At 50.4% G+C, this 20,795-nt stretch overlaps 1 protein-coding gene across 1 annotated transcript in view; it reads right to left on the reverse strand.

The window, feature by feature from the left end:
- Positions 1 to 20,795, reverse strand: part of RRAS (RAS related) — a 114,731-nt gene that overhangs the window by 66,337 nt on the left and 27,599 nt on the right. The window contains exon 2 of the mRNA XM_086930127.1: positions 2,396 to 2,483. Within this exon, the coding sequence (XP_086786253.1) occupies positions 2,396 to 2,483 (88 nt within the window). The remainder of the gene's footprint in view (positions 1 to 2,395; positions 2,484 to 20,795) is intronic.

A 20,795-nucleotide genomic window follows, 5' to 3' on the forward strand; every position in this document is an offset into this window, starting at 1 on the left:
GTAGTGAGTGCAGAGTAGTGAGTGCACAGTAGTGAGTGCACAGTAGTGAGTAGTGAGTGCAGACTAGTGAGTGCAGAGTAGTGAGTGCACAGTAGTGAGTAGTGAGTGCAGAGTAGTGAGTGCAGAGTAGTGAGTGCAGAGTAGTGAGTGCAGAGTATTGAGTGCAGAGTAGTGAGTGCAGAGTAGTGAGTGCAGAGTAGTGAGTAGTGAGTGCAGAGTAGTGAGTGCAGAGTAGTGAGTGCAGAGTAGTGAATGCAGAGTAGTGAGTGCAGAGTAGTGAGTAGTGAGTAGTGAGTGCAGAGTAGTGAGTAGTGAGTGCAGAGTAGTGAGTAGTGAGTGCAGAGTAGTGAGTGCAGAGTAGTGAGTGCAGAGTAGTGAGTGCAGAGTAGTGAGTAGTGAGTAGTGAGTGCAGAGTAGTGAGTGCACAGTAGTGAGTGCACAGTAGTGAGTGCACAATAGTGAGTAGTGAGTGTAGACTAGTGAGTGCAGAGTAGTGAGTGCACAGTAGTGAGTAGTGAGTGCAGAGTAGTTAGTGCAGAGTAGTGAGTGCAGAGTAGTGAGTGCAGAGTAGTGAGTGCAGAGTAGTGAGTGCAGAGTAGTGAGTACAGAGTAGTGAGTGCAGAGTAGTTAGTAGTGAGTACTGAGTAGTGAGTAGTGAGTGCAGAGTAGTGAGTGGTGAGTGCAGAGTAGTGAGTGCAGAGTAGTGAGTAGTGAGTGCAGAGTAGTGAGTAGTGAATGCAGAGTAGTGAGTAGTGAGTGCAGAGTAGTGAGTAGTGAGTGCAGAGTAGTGAGTGCAGAGTAGTGAGTGCAGAGTAGTGAGTGCATAGTAGTGAGTAGTGAGTGCAGAGTAGTGAGTGCATAGTAGTGAGTAGTGAGTGCAGAGTAGTGAGTGCAGAGTAGTGAGTGCAGAGTAGTGAGTGCAGAGTAGTGAGTGCAGAGTAGTGAGTGCAGAGTAGTGAGTAGTGAGTGCAGAGTAGTGAGTAGTGAGTGCACAGTAGTGAGTGGTGAGTGCAGAGTAGTGAGTGCAGAGTAGTGAGTAGTGAGTGCAGAGTAGTGAGTAGTGAGTGCAGAGTAGTGATTGCAGAGTAGTGAGTGCAGAGTAGTGAGTGCAGAGTAGTGAGTGCAGAGTAGTGAGTGCAGAGTAGTGAGTGCAGAGTAGTGAGTAGTGAGTACAGAGTAGTGAGTGCAGAGTAGTGAGTGCAGAGTAGTGAGTGCAGAGTAGTGAGTAGTGAGTACAGAGTAGTGAGTGCAGAGTAGTGAGTGGTGAGTGCAGAGTAGTGAGTGCAGAGTAGTGAGTAGTGAGTGCAGAGTAGTGAGTAGTGAGTGCAGAGTAGTGAGTAGTGAGTGCAGAGTAGTGAGTAGTGAGTGCAGAGTAGTGAGTGCAGAGTAGTGAGTAGTGAGTGCAGAGTAGTGAGTGCAGAGTAGTGAGTGCAGAGTAGTGAGTGCAGAGTAGTGAGTGCAGAGTAGTGAGTGCAGAGTAGTGAGTAGTGAGTGCAGAGTAGTGAGTACAGAGTAGTGAGTCCTGAGTCCAGAGTAGTGAGTGCAGAGTAGTGAGTAGTGAGTGCAGAGTAGTGAGTGCACAGTAGTGAGTAGTGAGTGCAGACTAGTGAGTGCAGAGTAGTGAGTAGTGAGTGCAGAGTAGTGAGTAGTGAGTGCAGTGAGTAGTGAGTGCACAGTAGTGAGTAGTGAGTGCACAGTAGTGAGTGCACAGTAGTGAGTAGTGAGTGCAGAGTAGTGAGTAGTGAGTGCAGTGAGTAGTGAGTGCACAGTAGTGAGTAGTGAGTGCACAGTAGTGAGTGCACAGTAGTGAGTAGTGAGTGCACAGTAGTGAGTGCAGAGTAGTGAGTAGTGAGTGCACAGTAGTGAGTGCAGAGTAGTGAGTAGTGAGTGCAGAGTAGTGAGTAGTGAGTGCAGAGTAGTGAGTAGTGAGTGCAGAGTAGTGAGTAGTGAGTGCAGAGTAGTGAGTGCAGAGCAGTGAGTGCAGAGCAGTGAGTGCAGAGCAGTGAGTGCAGAGCAGTGAGTGCGCAGGGTGAACAATTCCAATCCATACCACATAATTCCATTACACACCACATGCATACACTCCATAAAACATGGCTAAAAGACATTGCCATTTACAATGCCATTAGCTCTAACTCAAATAAATCCGAGACCTATTGCATTTCCAATGCTTGTTTTAGATGGGGATAATTTCCACCTGTGGCTACACCATTGCTCAAATAGTCGACATATGGGGCCCAAACTGACAAATCATGATGATGTAATTCCTCAGGGATTTTATCTGGTCTTGGAGCTTTTCCTATTTTCATTGCAGCAACTCTTGAACTTGAACATGCAAATAACATTTACTGTAGCAGGCCCTGGGCTTTGGTAGTACCGTCAACTCTACACTTACTGTCTAGCCGAGTCTGCTTGCCATCAATGTTGCAGATCTTGGTGTACGAATCTTCAATGGTTGGGTCGTAATCCGATACGAAGTAAGACTGCAAAATCAATGACAGAGAAGAGACAATCAATATTGGGATAGCTCCATGTCTTCCTTCACCCCTCCCCAAACCTACAATAGATCAACAGTAGGAGACCATAACATGCACAAAAGTCACAAAAGCAAAACTGTTTAATGTTAGCAAACTCCAGAACGAACCTCCCTTGTTGACAGCTTTCAAAGTCTCTCCTATACATTGACGTGTTTCTGTTAAAACTACTGCACAACAAGTACCACAATGAATTGGAGCAGGAGAGGTAATTGTAACCTGGTGTTTGTGGACAGCTCTGGCGAAAACATAAGCCAGGAAAGGTTCAAGTCAACACGTGGGTAACTACAGGAGGAAAGTATAAAGATTAAAGAAATAAACCATCCTGGAGGGAAAAATACAGAAACAATGGCAGGGAGAATAAAGAGGGAAAATAAAACAGAGGCGGAAGAAAGAGGAAAAGGACACAAGTGACAAAGTAATTAAGTAAGTAATTAAATGCAGTAATTGTGACGCTGTCCAATCTGGTATAAGACTGGCTGTGCAGAATGACTGAAAATTCATATAAAAAATTGCTGGAACGATGCCTGCTCTGGAGGGAGGTGTTTTACACCTCCTCCAGAGGGGCTAGTAAATGAGAATTCTGTGGTAGGGAGCTTCAAAGTGCTCACCGCCTTTGGTAAGCGTATCTGGGTTCCCTCAGAGGTAAGGGGATGCCAGCCCTCCTGACCAGGGTCCATTTGGTGCCAGGACAGGTGGGAAAATTAGTCGTCAGGGGATGCGTGTCCACCCTCATGCTAGTTTCCCCAAAGCTAGTTCCACCCTTAAGGTGGGTTACCTTATATGGATACAAAATTTAAAAGTCTGCCATCTTGGTGATGGCAAAATTATAAACTCTGGGACAGGGTTATGCCCACTTCCCACAGGAAGTGGTCATATAGGGGGTGTAGTGACCCCAGGGGTACGTAGCCTGTTGGCTACTACCCTACACTTCCAGAATGCCTCTAAATATAACATTTAGGGGCGTGGCCAAGATGGCGGGGTGAGCGGACGCTTCCTCCCGCAGCTCCTCCAGCCCGACTAGGCTCGAGCCCTTTTCTTCAGCTTTTCTCCCCCCGCTGAGGCTCAGCGGTCGAGAGGAGTGTAGCGGAGTACCTGGGGCACGCATTGATGTCGCTCTGACCCGGATCGCTCCGGTGGAAGTGCCTCAAATAACCGATCGAAGATCAAGGGACGACGGAGCGCACGGGAGGCGGAGCGAATCGGAGCGCTGTCCGTGAGCCTCGGCCAGGCCTAGTGCTGAAAGTTGGCGATCTGGGTGGAGGACGTCCCGACGCTCGACGGAGATCGGTGGAGAACTACAGGCTGGGGGGCCCGATACACGGAGGACTAAGGTTGCGCGATTTGGCGCTCGGACTTGAGGCGGTGGCACACTGCATGGCGAGGGCCTCGGCCCCGGAATTGGAGAGCGACCGGCCTGACATCGGGGACAGCTCTCCCGATTCTTCTAAGTAATATTGCAGTCTCGGCTGTGGAACTTTACGGATTGCCTGGTTTCTGGGGTGCCCTGGTGGTGCCGCCGGGCCCGGGCGATCTCCTTGGCCCCACCCCACCGCCATTTTGTCCCCGAGAAGACGGTGTCGTGGGCCTTCCCCGGAGTCCCTGAACGGCGGATTCCTGCGCCCTCCGCCTCTGTATGGCTGGCTCCCTGTGAAGCGCACTGGCCGGGACCCCCCCACCATAGGCTCTAGCTGCCGTCCCGATTGGGCGCCCGCAGCTGGTAGTGCCCGGACTGATCCGCCATTTTGTCGTCTACGACGCAGCCCCCCGGTTCTGCCGGGTGCTCCCCATATCGAGGACCCGCTGGTGGTTGGACATTCCCCGGAGCGGACGGGCCTGTGCCCACTTTTCAGTTGAAGCGCTTGGAATGGCTGGAAGAGGTGGCTCGAGGAAGGGGGACCGTACCCTGCCGGACATGCTTGGCAGGGCCCAACAGCTACGGGACAGGACACAGCCGTCGCCGGGGTCTTCCCGGGCCTCGGCGGACGCGTCTGGAGGAGAACCCCCTGTCACAAGATCCTTCATGGAGGAGCTGTTCAACTCCCTCAAAGAGGACTTCCAAACACTGAAACGGGAGGTGGCTAGCGAGGTCCGGGAGGTCCGAAGGGAAGTGGAGGGCCTCGGCGAACGGGTCGAGACGGTGGAGACGGCGGCCCAACGCCGGGACGACGAGATTGTCCACTTGCAACAAGACGTTCTCCGTCTCCGCGAGCAGTGCGTTGAGCTCCAGGCCCACTCCGAGGACCTTGAGAATAGGTCAAGGAGGAATAACATTCGAGTGCGGGGTGTGCCGTCTGCGGACGAAGGGACTGACCTGGTGGGCTATCTGCAGGACCTTTCCGGGAGATCCTGGGGGAGGCCGCGGACTTTCCTGTCCGCATTGATAGAGCTCACAGAGTCAGTCGACAGCGCCAGTCTTCGGCGCCCCCCCCGGACATCTTAGCCTTCCTGCCCGACTTCCCGCTGAAGGAGCGCATCATGTCGGAGGCCCGCAGGCGACAGCCACTGACTTTCCGGGAGCGGCCTGTTGCGCTATACCAGGACCTGTCCGCCATCACCTTGCAGAAGCGCAGGTCCTTCAGGATTGCCACCGACTTCTTGCGCGAACAGGGGACGCCGTACTCTTGGGGGCACCCCTTTCGCTTGATCTTTCGATGGAACGGAGTGCTGCATCAACTACGCTCCTTGCAGGACGTCTGCGGCGTCCTAGGGCTCACGGCAACAGAGGAGGAAGGAGCTACGCCGTCGTGGAGACGCTCAGAGAGAAGGGGCCGACGGAGATCGGCGAGGAGACGTTCGACGGCGAGCGCTGGGCGTCCTGATCCCCCTACTATCAGAGCGGACATGGCCGGTGCCTTGAGGGCGGCTGCCGGGGACCTGGCCGGCTCCAACAGTGTGGCCTTGACGGCCTAGACTTACTCCGGGGGGAGACGCACATAGCTTCTTCGATGCCAGGTTTGGGGCTGGGGTGTGTGGGGGGGAGCGGGTGGAGGTGAGTGGCTGGACGTCCACTTTTCTACTTTCTACGGACTTGCCTGTTTTGGGGCTTGACTGAGACAATGGGTTGTTTGAGTTGGGTTTTGGCTGGTTTCCGTGGGTATGTTTGGGGTGGGGTTGGGAGTTGTTCTAGAGTTGGGGAAGTCCCGTCCGATGCTGTCCATGCTCACGCCTGGCCTGTTTTGGCCTGTCCCGCGCTGCCGCCCCGCGCCCCCCGCCCCCTGGTTCCCTCCCCGCAGCATAGCGTTCCTGGTCCCTGGGAGACATGTCGTCCCTGAAGGTGGTGACCCTTAATGTTAAGGGTCTGAATAATCCTGTTAAGCGCAGGGCGATTCTGTCTCTGCTTGAGGGGACGCAGGCTGACATTTGCCTTTTGCAGGAGACCCACTTGTTGTCCCGTGACTGCCATAGATTGCGCTCAGCTAAGTTCCCCACCCAGTTTTTCTCTTCTGCAGCGACCAAGACCGCGGGGGTGGCCATTCTCATAGCGAGCTCCTTTAGGGGGGAGGTGCTATATAAATATGCGGAGCAGAAGGGGAGGCTTCTGGCATACCGCCTCCGTCTGGGGGGCATAGCGTTTACAGTTGGCTCTGTCTATAGCCCAAATGACCACCAGGAACGCTTCTTGGACTCAGCACTGGTGGATGTTACTGCCTCTCCCGACCGACATGTTGTCCTAGGGGGGGACCTTAACATCGTCTTTGATTCCGCGTTGGACAGGTCGGCGCAGCGGTCTCCGCAGACTGGAGAACTATCCCAGGCTGTGAAGGCCCGGATTGCGGACATGGACTTACACGACCTTTGGCGCTCCATGCACCCCACAGATAGGGACTACTCCTACTTTTCGCATGCGCACCGTACCTACGCACGGTTGGACTACCTCCTGGTTAGTGGGCCGATGCGCGCCGCCGCTACGGGGGCGGACAATGGGGTCCTGACTCTGTCTGACCATGCGCCGGTAACCGGCGCGTTTGCATGGCCGGCGGCCTCCCCCTCTCGGGGGATGTGGCGCCTCAGAGACACCCTTTTACACAAGAAGACGGTGGTGAAACGCATTGAAGAAGTCATACAGGATTATCAGACACACAATAGTAATGCCGACACTTCACTGGCGACACAGTGGGCTGCATTGAAGGCGGTTCTTCGGGGGGAGTTCATCTCCATCTCCTCGGCCGAAAATAGGGAGCGGCAGCGGAAGAGGGACGAACTGACGGTTCAGGTTCGGGAGCTTGAGCAGGTCCACCGCCGCACGGGTGCTCCAAGGGTCTGGAGGCAGCTGAAAGCGGCAAGGAAGCTCCTGTCGGCGCTGGACCTGGACAGAGCAGAGTACGCTGCCTTGCGCTTGAAGCATGCCTATTACACTGGGGGGGACAAGTGCGGCAAACTCCTGGCACATCGGCTCCAGGTCGCGCAACAACGGAACGTGGTGAAGGAACTTGTGAGTACCGACGGGGTGATCGTCTCCGGAGATGCGGAAGTGGCGGAAGCCTTCTGCAGTTTTTATGAGGCGCTGTACGCTGAGGAACCTTCTGCTCAGCGGGACGCAGAGGAATACTTGGAGTCGGTGCCCCTTCCGGTGCTGGATCCCGCTCAGGCGGAATATCTGGAGCGGGATATTCACGTTGAGGAAGTGATCTCCGCTATTGCTCGGCTGAAGCACGGGAAGGCCCCGGGCCCGGACGGATACACGTCTCTGTTCTATAAGACTTTTTGCCCGGCTGTGGCCCCTGTCTTGACTCGGCTATTTAATTCCTTCTCCGCCCCGGGTGCCATCCCACAGGATCTCCTGAGTGCGACGGTCTCGGTGATCCCGAAACCCGGGAAGGACAGAACGTTATGCGGCTCGTATAGACCCATCTCGCTCTTAAATGTCGACCTCAAGCTATACACGGGGATTCTGGCGTCCAGACTGGCCCTACACCCCCCCGGTTTGGTTGAGGCGGAACAGGCTGGCTTTGTGCCCGGCAGGCAGACGGTCGACAATACCAAGCGGGTGACGCACGTTTTAGAGAAGGCCTCGCGGGTCCCGGGAGAGCGGATGTTGCTGGCAGTTGATGCGGAGAAGGCCTTTGATAGAGTGCATTGGCCATATCTCGAGCTAGTTCTCAGGAAACTGGGAATTGGTGACAAATTCCGCACCATGGTCTTCAACTGTTATAAGTATCCCTCGGCGTCTGTGCGTGTCAACGGATGCAGCTCCCGTGGTTTTGCAATCGAGCGCGGAACGAGGCAGGGCTGCCCCCTTTCTCCACTCCTGTTTGCTCTCTACATGGAGCCGTTCGCTCAAAGGATCCGCCACAATCCGGACGCTATTGGGATCAGGATGGGCCAGTATGTCCACACGGTCAGCCTCTATGCGGACGACGTCCTGCTGACCCTGGACGACCCTAGGAGGTCCTTACCCGCCTGCATCCATGAGTTGGATGCCTTCGCATGGGTAGCCGGCTTCAAAATGAATATGAGTAAGTCGGTGGCTTTAGATGTGTCTCTGGCTGCGGACACTAGGAGGGACCTCCAGAGACTCTTCCCTATGCAGTGGTCTTCATCCCTTGTATCATACTTAGGGATCCTACTAGCACCCACGCTGCCAGCGATGGTGACGGCCAATTAACCTGCTCTCAGTAAAAAGATCAGGGAGGAGCTTGGCCGCTGGAGTAAAGGTCTGCTGTCCTGGCTGGGCAGGATCGCGGCGGTTAAGATGACTGTACTGCCCCAGATATTATACCTTTTTCGGGCCCTGCCTCTTCAGCCTCCAGTGGGCTGGATCCGGCAAATGCAGGCCGACATCTCCCGCTTTGTCTGGCAGGGTCGCAAGCCACGTATGAAGAGGGTGCTCTCCACGCTTGCCCCGGAGGCGGGGGGCCTTGGTATTCCGGACCTCCGTAAGTACTTTCAGGCGGCGCAGCTACGATACCTGGTGGAGTGGAGCAGGTGGGAGTCCGACAAACACTGGCTTTTTCAAGACCAGGCGGTAGCAGGCCGCACCCTACAGGAGGTTCCATTTTTGCGCCGCGCCCATCGCCCCCCTAACCTCTACGCTTCTTTTGTTACGCGGGTCCCCTTGAGGGTGTGGGATCCGGTCTGCGAGGCTCGGGGCCTTACCACCTTCCCTTCACCATTTACGCCCATAGTGGATAATCCTGACTTCTCCCCGGGGATGGAACCGGGCGCTTTTTCCCATTGGAGGACGGCGGGTTGCAGGGCGCTCTTCCAGGTCTATGGGCCGGAAGGCGTGGTTCCCTTTCAGCAGCTTCCGCAAGACTTCGGCCTGATGGAGCGGGACAGACTGCGCTACATGCAGGTCCGGCACTGGGCCCTCCAGCCTCAGGTGCGGGACACCGCCGATCGTCCAATGACACCGTATGAGCAGTGGCTTGTGACCCGAACCTCTGACGCTAAATTGATCACGGATCTTTACAAGCATCTACAACCCCCGCCGTTCCACTATTATAACCCAGGGAGGGAACGCTGGCACAGGGAGCTGGGTAGGACTCTCAGCCACAAGGAATGGGACCAGATCGCACACCGGTCACGACACTCTGCTTACCATACCGGCCTTACGGAGACATTTACCAAGGTGACCACGTACTGGTACTACACCCCAGAGAGACTGTATGAGATGCATAGGCACACTGACAGGGGGTGCTGGAGAGGTTGCGGACAGGTGGGGACCCTCTTGCATATTCTTTGGGATTGTCCCTTGCTGTCCGCCTATTGGAAGGAGGTTCTGGATGAGGTGGATAAGCACTTTGAAATCGAGCTCCCGCGCTTTCCGGCGTATGTCTTACTAGGCCTTCCTAATGGTTTAATGTATCCACTGAAGTCCCGCAGGGGCAGGCAGATCGCAATCGCGCTGGGGTCTGCGGTCCAGAATATCCTTATCCACTGGCGCACCACCACTGTCCCCTCCATTACGGGTTGGTTGCATAGGCTCTGGCACGTGTTGGGTATGGAGAAGCTGTCACTCACGGTGGCGGGGGAGGTGGACCAATTTGATGAGCTGTGGCAACCCTTCCTTGCGCTGCTAACCACCGAATTCAGGGAGCTCACCTGCACGAGGTACCTCAGGCTCTTGAGGCTGACGCCGCCGGTGACCCCGGCAGAATAGGATGAGTGGGAGGTGGGTTCGGGGATGGGGGGGGGCGCTACTTGTGGGCGGGTAGTATTAGTAATGGGCCTTCGGGCGGGGGGGTTGGGGGGAGTTGGGAAGTTGTTTCCTTTTTCTTGGGGGGGGGGGTTCCGGGAGGGGACGGGTTGTTCTTTCTGGGTTACTCTCATTGCTCTCCCTGCTTAGCCTTGGGGTGATGGATATATGCAGAGTGGAGTTATAAATTGCATTTTGTATTTTCGTTTACCGATGCTTCTCCTCTGGACTGTTGAACTGTTCCTTGAATTCGCTCCTGACATTGCGCCTTTCTTTTTCTTTATTGTACAGTATGTAACCCTAACCTCCTGCTCCCTCCCCCCGTATTCTTTTGTCTTAATAAAAATGCTTTAAACCTGAATATAACATTTAGGGGAGCCCCTAACAGCAGAGATTCCTGCTAACCTCAGAAGAAGAAGGACACCGAAGAGCCACGAGAAGCAAGGACTGTGGAGAAGCAACTGACTTGGTGCCAATCCTGCCGGCCTCTCTGCTGTTCCTGACAGATTGCACTACAGTTGTCTCATCCTGCAGCTGCTGTGCCTCCAAAAACCTGGGAGCACTGCATACCTTCAACAAAGACCCCGGAACTCCTGTGGAGTAGCGGAGCTTCTTCCCTGCATTCTGGAGGCACTCCAAAAGAACTGCGAGGACTCAGGACCGCTTTAAACTGTACAGTGCTCTGACGTCATTTGGAGCTCAGCCTGCACTCATATAGAAATTGAAGTAAAGTCAGCATAAGTTCCGGCCTCCACAGTAAACCACCACTGCACCTGTGCCCCCAGCCCGAGTTGAAATGGGCCAACTGTACCAGCGTGGTTGACCGACCCTCCAGAGACAAAGCTTACCTTGGGTTTGCCCACAGTGAACTCACGGACGCCAACTGTAGCCTCTTTGTGCAGGACCCCTATATCACAAGTGTCTCCGGTGATGAAAACCTGACACCTACGAACACCTCTGCACCCAGCCGCCCCGGCCAGAGGAGAAGAGGACCAAAGGTGCCCCCACATGCCTGAGCATCGTGAGACCTGAGCCTTTACTTGTTGGTTCAGCCTTACTGGTCTCCGAGTCTCAACTTGCAGCCTCTCTGCAACCAGACCGTGTCCCATTAAAGTGAATGGGACACCTGACACCATAACACCTCTGCGCCCAAACACCCCAGAGCCTCCTGAGGTGACCTATTGTTGTGGCCTTGAACCTTGCCCTATCCACACCTTAAGTCCAGGATATTAATCCTGTACATTTTAGTGATATGCCTGAATGCAGTACATGTTTTTCCCCGTAAGATAACATTGGGCACCCGACGCTGAAAAGCACCTCTGCACCCAGCCGCCCCAAGTGACCTGCTGGTGCTGCTTTGGACCTTGCCCCTTACTCACCTTAAGTCCAGAAGATTGGTCCTGAAGTCGTTAGGTGCCTGAATGCAGTACATGTTTTCCCCTCATAGGATAACATTACCACTCCCAAAAATGGCACTGTTAACTTTTGAAAACAGTAGTAATTCATAATTCGAAAAATATTTACCTGATTCCAATGATCTTGGTATCTAAATTCATATAAAAGCATGTGATATTTTTATAAATTGGTTTAGGATTTCTTTTTTAAGTATGTATGTCTCACTTACTCCCTTTGTGTGTGCAATAAATGCTAAACACTACCCTCTGATATGCCTAACTGCTTGCTCACACTACCACAAAAGAGAGATTTTGTGGTGTCATTTGTGCCTCTGTAATTTCTTTGGGGTTTCCCTGGACTCTTTACAGTGTACCTCTTTTTTGTCCATTATATACAGAGCCAGCTTCCTACATAGAGTAAAATAGGCAGTGTGATATGGTGGGTTATAGAATAGCGTTGTTATTCTGGATGCATGTAAGGGAAGAAAGGATGGCAGTGGACGGCGGTTTGATATGTTAATATTTTAAGTTGTTGCTGTATAATACTTGTGTGCGATGTGGGGTTTTGGATAGTAGAACAATGGAGAGAGAGCTACAGTTTTCAAATTTTGGTGATTTGGGCCCGTGTATTGGTAAAGACCATTACTGTTTTTTTGGTCGAGCCAGGGCAGCGCATGCGCTGCTCTGTGAGGCATGCTGTATATGGGCTATCTGGACATTGGACACACCCACCACTATTGGTTGGTTAGTTGGGCTGCTTTATAAAATTCCTTTTCTCTGGTTGGTTAATATTGTGCATCTGTCCCGCCTTTCATTGCTTGGTTCCTTACGAGCGGACATCCCTAATTGATTTTTTTGATTGGCCATCTCTTGACTCCTCTCTGGCAGACTCTCGCCCCCCTCCCAAATGCAGCATCCATCCATGTATTTATCTGGAGGGGAACATTTCCACAGGCTACTGGCCTGCTGAAGAACATCATGGGATCCTGGAGGTAAAATCAAGATTAAACAGCCATTTGCAATGCAATAGGTCTTGCATTACTGAAAGTTTGACCTATTGGCGTTACAAATATTAAAGCAACGCCAATAGCTCAAACTTTCAGTAATGTGAGACCTATTGCAAAACTGCTATGTAGACTTGTTAAAAGTATTTAAATAATTAGTCTATCTAGTACAAAGTGAGTTGTGGTCACCCACACACCAGAGTTTTGGGACAAATTTTAGAGGAAACAGGTGGTTATAGGCATGTGTGCTGTTGATACACATGCTTTGCATACTCCTGCCATCTAGTGTTGGGTTCAGATGTTTGAAAGTTGTTTTTCTTCCAAGAAGTCTTTCCTAGTCACAAGGTCAGATGACTCCTCCTTTTGGTGATAGTGTGCATGGGCATCGACTTCATTTTAGATTTGTTTTTTCCGCCATCGGGTTCGGACATGTATTGCTGCGCTCCTGTACAAAGCCGTCCCCCGGATTCCCTCGGTGCGCAATCCACTGTACCCTCAACGGTATTGTTATTGCATGTGTTTCCCTCTCTCCGCGTATCCATTTAATCGGGAAATTCTCTCATCTTCGATCAAAAACATCGTGGATGGCTTTGGGCTTAACCGCGGCAGTCCATTCTTCTGCTGATGGAAAGGACTCTGTTTCAATTCTGTCCTCTGTGTCGCACCAAATACCCTCACATCGATCTACACGAAGTCTGCAACTTCTGCCTCTCACAGAGCACAAGGAAGAAGCTTGTGAGGCCTGTTGGTCATTCCACTGAAAAAGACTATTCGAGATAGTCGGGCTTCACAATAAGAAATGGAGTGCCAAAGCACTCAACATACTCTGGATATCTTCGGAGAAGAATCCGAACATGAAGCCACAGCTGCGGAAGAAGAGGAGGCCTTCTCCTTCGCAGTATCCAATTCCGACCTAGAGATAGAATTGCAATCCGAAGACATTCCAGCGGGAATGGTGGTCATGAGTACTAAAATCCCTGTACACCATACGCTATCTTCCACTAAACATAAGGCCCGGCAACGCCTCTTCATTTAGGCCTTGATCGGCTCCGAGGTGACGTTTCTGCCGCCCCGCCCTTGGTCGGCACCAAAATAAATAGTTAAGCTTTCCGTCTTGGGATCGAGCCAAGACAGATAGTCTTTGGACCCGAAACATTCCGCTCCGAACGACAAATCTGGTTCAGAGTCGAAATCCTCCATTTCAAAACAAAAGTCCGCTTTAGAGCCGAAATCTTCCGCTTCAAAACAAAAGGCAGCATCGGAGCTGAAACCTTCTGCTTCGAAGAACAAGACGGACAAGTCCAGTTCGGCACCGAAACTTTCGGCGCCTACATCCAAAGAAGATATTTGACAAATTAGATCCAAAGCAAAAAAGGCTTTATATCAATACAGACGTTGGACATATATTAGCCAAAACTCCTTCCAAAGGGAAAGTCAATTTAGAGGACACTGGATACAAGAAACCCCTTAAGAAGAGAGACATTGCTACAAGTCCTATCCATCCTATTTTCCCATCCACTCCATCACTTCCCCCATCTTCACCTTCACCAATACTACCAGCTCTGATCCACTACACATAACACCACAGTGATCTCCTCACACACAGCCTGATTTAGGAGATGGGGATGATAATGACAACGATGCCAATATTCCTTTACCTACAGATCCGTCGGATGATTATAATATTGACCCACCTATGGATAATGATCCAGACCTTTACCCTGCAAAACCTTCACCTCCAGATGATAATGTTTCCTTTCTAGAGCTAATTTCCAGAGCAGCAGCAGATCATGGGGTTACACTGCATAGAGAACTTAGATGGCGATTTTTTATTTCACTCACTAGGGTCTTCATACAGGGTTAGCCAGTCTCCATATGTTAAAAGACATGATGGCATGCAGATGACATTTTTAAGGACCCTGTTTGTGCACGAATTTCAACACTTAGGGTTGATAAAAAATATAAACAATCACCCTCTGATCCAGTTTTCATTAACCCCTTGCGTGCTGCACGGGGGTTTTACAGAGTGGGCGGGATTCGGACGGCCGGGGGCCGTCCTGCGCACATGCCCACCGTGACGCGTGGCAGCTCCCGGCCTTCGCGAGCATGCAAGGGGTTAAAGGATAGCTCCCTCTAGATTCACTAGTTGTTTCCTACGCTCATAAATGATCGAATTCACAGACATCTGGAGATGCACCTCCTCTAGATAAAGAATCAAAGCATATTGACGCATCTGGTAAAAGGTTTGCTGCTCAAGCTGCTAATGACTGGCGCATTGCAAACACGCAGGGTCTACTAGCGAGGTATGACAGGAAATACTGGGACGAGATGGAAGGCCTACTTCAATACCTCCCAGAAATGCACAAAAAAAAATGGCACAATAGTTAGTTCAATAAGGAAAACTGATTTCTAATACTTCTATTAGATGTGCATCAGATGCTGCTGACACCGCAGCAAAATACCTTAACACCAGCATTCTCTTACGTCGGCATGCCTGGCTTAGAATTTCAGGTTTGAAACCAGAGGTACAACAGTCTATTTTAAACACTCCTTTTAACAAACAACATCTTTTCCGACCTCAGGTTGATGAAGGCTTTAGAAAAAATGAAAAAAGACATAGACGCGGCAAAATCCATGGGAGCACTGCAATCTCTCTCAATCAGAGCCTCCTTTCGTCACTCATTCTATAGAGCAGGGCCTAATATTACATCATCAGACCCGAACACTTCCTCGTACAAGTCTAACAAGCAAGCTTCTTACGGTAGAGATTTCTTTAGGGGAGGGTACAGAGGAAATAACTTTAAGGGTAGAGGTAAGGGCACGTCAACACGTAGCTCCCCTTCTCCCAATAAGCAGTGACTTGCCTACGCCTCCCCCGATCATCGAACACCTGTCGGGGGAAGGCTTCAACAATTCCCTCCCTCCGTTTTGGCAATCCATAACAAATGGGTGCTAGACATTATCCGACATGAATATTGCCTGAAGCTCATCAACAATCCTCCCAACATTCCACCTCGTACTCACAAACTCTCGTCAGAACACCTGCAGCTTCTCAAACAAGAGGTACAAGCCCTTTTAACAACATTACAATACCAAGGTTCATATGTGTACTCTCTATACTTTCTAATCCCCAAGAAGGGTGGCTCCTTAAGATCAATTTTATATCTAAGGACATTAAATCTGTACATACTTTCAGGACATTTCCACATGGTCGCGCTTCAACAGGTTCTTCCACTGCTACAGCAAGACGATTTTATGTCCACACTAGACTTAAAAGACGTATAATTTCATATTCCGGTTTACCAAACTCATCGCAAATACTTCAGGCTTGTGATATCAGGAAACCCCTATCAATTCAAAGTACTCCCGTTCTGAGTAACTACTGCCCCCAGAGTGTTCACAAAATGTTTGGCGGTAGTGGCAGCACTTCTCAGAAAACAACACATTCATGTCTTCCCATACCTGGGCGACTGGCTCATCAAAGCCAGCACACACCAAAAGTGTCTACACAACACTCAGACTACATTAGACCTACTCTACCAATTGTGTTTCACAGTCAATGCTCAAAAGTCTCACCTTCAGCCTTCAACAAATGCAGTCTTATCTAGGAGCTATTCTAAACACTTCCACAGCTCTAGCCTCTCCCAATGCATCCAGAATTCAGAATATTCAATCTCTGCTAATACAGTTTCAGGCCAATCAATACTTAGCAGCCAGAACGTTCATGCAGCAGCTAGGAGCTAGGAATGATGACATCATGCATTGCGATAGTGCCTCATGCAAGATTGCACACGCGTCTTGATGTTAGCACATCATTGGAATCAGTCTCAGGGTCAATTAACAGGTCTAGTGTTGGTAGACAGCCGCCCCCCTTCGCTCTCTGCAGTGGTGGAACATACCAAACTTATCAAAAGGGCGGCCTTTAATCTACCCTGTTCCACAGATCATGCTAACAGCAGACGCATCCCTCACAGGTTGGGGTGCCCATCTTCACAACTTGACAATTCAAGGTCTATGGGACAACAGGTACAAAACACTTAACATAATTATCTAAAGCGTTTAGCTGTATATCAAGCACTGAAAGCTTTTCATTCTCACCTCATAGGGAAAGTTGTTCTAGTCCGCACCGATAACATGACAACAATTTACTATGTACAAAAACGGGGAGGGGGACACATTCTCTGCAACTGTCACACTTCTCTCAGACAATTTGGCGTTGGGCAATTCATTACAAAGTCCATCTTCTGGCAGAGCATCTCCCTGTTATTATTATTATTATTATTATTGGGACATTTATTAAGCGCTGCGATTACGCACACCGGCGTGTCCACGCGCTGAAAAGTAGGAGTAGGCAGATGACAGTAAACACAGAAAGAAAACTATGCGGGCCAATTATTTACTATAAAGATAAGTTTTTAGTTTCGCCCGGAATCTAGCCTCATCTGGTTCTAGACGCAGGTCCGTTGGCAGTTTGTTCCAGTTGGTTGCCGCCAAGTATCTAAAAGACCTGCCTCCCATGCGGGCTTTCTTAATTCTGGGAGTCCTCAGTAGGCCACCCCCTGTTGATCTGAGCGCGCGAGTTGGTATATACGCTTTGATCAAATTCGGCAGAGGGGCGGGTGCTCTGCCATTCAGAATGCGATGACATGTGCCGAGAGCTTTGTATTCTACTCTTCTCCTTACCGGGAGCCAGTGTAGCTGCTGGAGGGCCGCCTTAGAAGGCGCCCTTTTAGGCAATCTGAGAATCAGACGCGCTGCCGAATTCTGCAGCACTTGCAGCCGGGTCATGCTTTTTTCTGGAGCCCCCAGGTACAGCAGGTTCCCATAGTCCGCCCTCGCAGTAACCAGGGCATGAACCAGGGTTTGACGTGCTTCAAGCGGGAGTAAGTCCAGGACCTTTCTCAGCTTCTTCAGAATCCCGAAACAGACTCCCACCACCCGATTAATCTGGGGGCCGAATGTGAGCCCAGCGTCAAACCACACCCCCAGGTTGCGCGCCTCTAGGCACGGGGTTGGGGTGGGTCCAAGGCAGGAGGGCCACCACGCCGGCGACCAGGCAGACTGGGCTCTCCCCACCACCAGCACCTCTGCCTTGCTGCCGTTCAGCTTCAAACAATTGTTGGCCATCCATTCGGCAAGATCTTTCATGCACGAGCGGAAGCCATCGGCAGCGAGACAGGGCGCCTGCGACAGGGAGATCACCAGCTGCGTGTCGTCGGCGTAGGACACCAGTTGGAGGCCATGGCTCTCCACGATCGATGCAACAGGCGCGACATACATATTAAAGAGGGTTGGGCTCAATGACGAGCCCTGCGGCACGCCTTGGCCCAAAGGCACCCCCCTTGAGTAGCAGTCTCCCTGCCTGACTTGAAAACTTCTCTCATTGAGGAAGTCTTGGATCCATCTCAGCGCGGTGCCAGAGATGCCACCTCTGTTCAGACACTGTAGCAAGATGTTGTGTGCTACAGTGTCGAACGCCGCGCTGAGGTCCAACAAGATCAGAGCCATAGTTTGGCCTGCATCCACGCCCTCTCTCAGATGTTCCGTCGCCATGAGGAGGGCGGACTCGGTGGAATGTCGTGGCCTGAAGCCAAACTGCGTCGCATGGAGCAGTCCCCTTTCCTCCACATGCTTCATAATTTGGGTATTAACCACCTTTTCCGCCACTTTTGACAGAAAAGGCAGGAGGGAGATGGGCCTCAGATTTTCTAATACCTCGAAGCCTAAGTGGGATTTCTTCCGGAGCGGGAGCACCACCGCCTGTTTCCATCCATCCGGCAGCTTCCCAGATCCGAAAGATACGTCGAGGACATGCCTTATATAAGGCTCCAGGACCTCCAAGCTGTCTGCCAAGCGTTTTGGCGACACCGGGTCCCACGGGGATCCTGATTTAACAGAGCGACACACCGCTAATAATTCCTCAGGAGGAGGGGTGCAATAGTGTGATATATGCCCTGCCGTCTCTGTATCCCCCATTACTTCCTCTAGGTCCAGTCCTGTAGGCCGAGTAGGGAACAGTCAATCAGATTACCAACCTCCTAAGCAGAAGGTGGCAACAAATTCAGGAGCGGGAACTTCATCCCCAGGTTCTCCTTCCATACTTTCAACAATGAGGATTTCCACAAATAGATCTGGTCGCCACGGTCGCCAACTCAAAGTGCCAAAATTTCACCTCAAGGTTCCCACACCCTCTCTCCAAAGCCAATGCCCTATGGATGAATTGGTAATGGATATTTGATTACGCTTTTCTGCCTCTCCCTCCCCTTCCATTCCTTGTTCGGAAACTCAGGCAAACATCCCTCATACTGATTCTATTAGCTCCCACTTGGGCTCGTCAACCGTGGTTCACAACACTTTTAGAACTGTCAGTAGTTCCGCATCAAAAGCTACATCTTGATTCCAGTCTTCTCAGGCAGAATAATGGAGTAGTCAGGCATCCAATTCCCAAGGAGCTCAATCTAGCGATTTGGCTCCTGAAGTCATAGAGTTTGGATATCTTAACTTGCCACCAGAATGCATGACCATTATTAAAGAAGCAAGAAAGCCTACTAGCGAGAGCATGCTATGCAGCTAAATGGAATCGATGTGTTATGTATTGCACTAATAGAAATATTGATCCTCTAAATGCATCTACTCAAAATATCATTTGTTACCTTCTGCATTTACAGCGTGCTGGTTTAGCCTCCTCTTCCATTCGTTTTGCATCTTGCAGCAATAGCTATCTCTGTACAAGGTTCCAGTAATTAAAGCCTTTATGGAGGGCTTTTATTTATTTAAGAGTTTTATATACCGCTGGCTAGACCCGAAGGTATCAGAGTGCTTTACATAAGAATCAACAATGTTACAACAATAATAGCAATTACACTTTACATCAAATAAATGTGACACCTTAAAGAGCGAGAGGGAGAGACAAAATAGAGCGGAAAGGGGCAGAGGGGGAGTGAGAAGGGAGAGGAAGAGGGGGTAGAATAATACCTAAGAGATAATAATACTTAAGAATCATACTACCCAGAGTACCTTCAGCACCAGCTTGGAATCTGAACATTGTGCTTGCACCGCTCATAAATCCATCTTTTGAGCCATTACACAACTGTCTGCTACACTTTGAGCCAGTGGAACTGGGGTAGGGCAGGTTGCTTGGAAGGCAGATCAAGGCATGAGGTTCACATTACCTAGCCGTACCCTACCTATGACAGGCACCCACCCATTGAGAAATATGTAGCTTTACCCATATGTCAACCCAGCTCTAAATAAAGTTGTACATGTTACGTTGCCATCCTTTGTATAGCGTACTTAATTCGGACTGCTCCAAAGGATCAACTGGCTACTACAAAGCACTATGTGAACGCAACTAACTGAAGCATGTGAATGCGAAAGTTCAGTCATGGTGACAGCTCCTCAAGTATTTTGAGCGGAATAGGGGGGCAAAGAGGTGAACAGCGTTTACTTCGATGAGGTTACAAATGAAGACAAGGCGGTACTACTAAGGAGGGACTAACACGCCTAATAACAAATCAGAAGCCAGCATTTAAAAAGGACAATGACACAAGCCAATGCCAAATATGGGTGGAGAGTGGGCGGGGCTTCAAGTACATACTCCAATACAGAATGGCTCGCAGAGCAGCGCATGCAGGCTTGACCTAAAAATGAGGTTAAAGAATCGATATATTGTGGACTTTGGATCATTGTGTGCGTTTTTCCTCTTTGCCGAATAGCACTCGTTAATTAGCATGCGATACTTCACATGCCATTACAACGTGGTTGTTATAACGACCGCGTTGTTAGTTTGCATACCTTTACCACGCAAGTCGGAACAATGACTTGTGTTAGGGGGGAGAAGGTGTTGGATTTAAAATCCAACACCTTCCCTAGTGTCCGCACAGACTGGTGTTGGAATAGTAAATGATACTATTCCAACATCCAACGCCCCGTAATGCAATTCGTTGTTCCGAATTGCGTAGTAAAGGTATGCGAACTAACAACGCAGTCGTACTAACGACCGTGTTGTAATGGTATGCGTACTAAACGCATGCTAAGTAACGAGTGCTATTCCGCAAAGAGGAAAAACGCACACAATGATCCAAAGTCCACAATATATCGATTCTTTAACCTAATTTTTAGGTCAAGCCTGCATGCGCTGCACTGCGAGCCATGCTGTATTGGAGTATGTACTTGAAGCCCCGCCCACTCTCCACCCATATTTGGCATTGGCTTGTGTCATTGTCCTTTGTAAATGCTGGCTTCTGATTTGTTATTAGGCGTGTTAGTCCCTCCTTAGTAGTACCACCTTGTCTTCATTTGTAACCTCCCATGACCCTTTTACTTCGGTTGTTACAAGATAAGTCTTCTCTAGTCTGTAAGCACTATTTTCTTTAATGAGTTTCTCTAACTGCAGGAGGGTCTCTTATGCGCAATTGTGACCATTGGCTTGTTTAACTCATAGTAAATGGGGAGCTCTTCAAGGGCCATGGGAGACAGAAGGGGGCAACTCAGCGATGCATTTAGGGAGGTCAAAGGCGTGTGATGTAAATTCCGCTAGACCTGGCCTGTTTATTTTCTGAATAAACATCTATGCTTTAGGTTTTCTCCTCCGCTCACTTGCTAAAAACCATGACTTCAATAAAAGACTCTTACCCTCTTTTCTCAATTTGTTCTTCTGTGAAATGGATGCAAAAAAAAAAAAACGTATTGGCGGTAAATGTCTCTTCGAACACACTCTCCT

Source organism: Lissotriton vulgaris, chromosome 7, assembly GCF_964263255.1.
Source record: "Lissotriton vulgaris chromosome 7, aLisVul1.2, whole genome shotgun sequence".
Classification (NCBI taxonomy): domain Eukaryota; kingdom Metazoa; phylum Chordata; class Amphibia; order Caudata; family Salamandridae; genus Lissotriton; species Lissotriton vulgaris.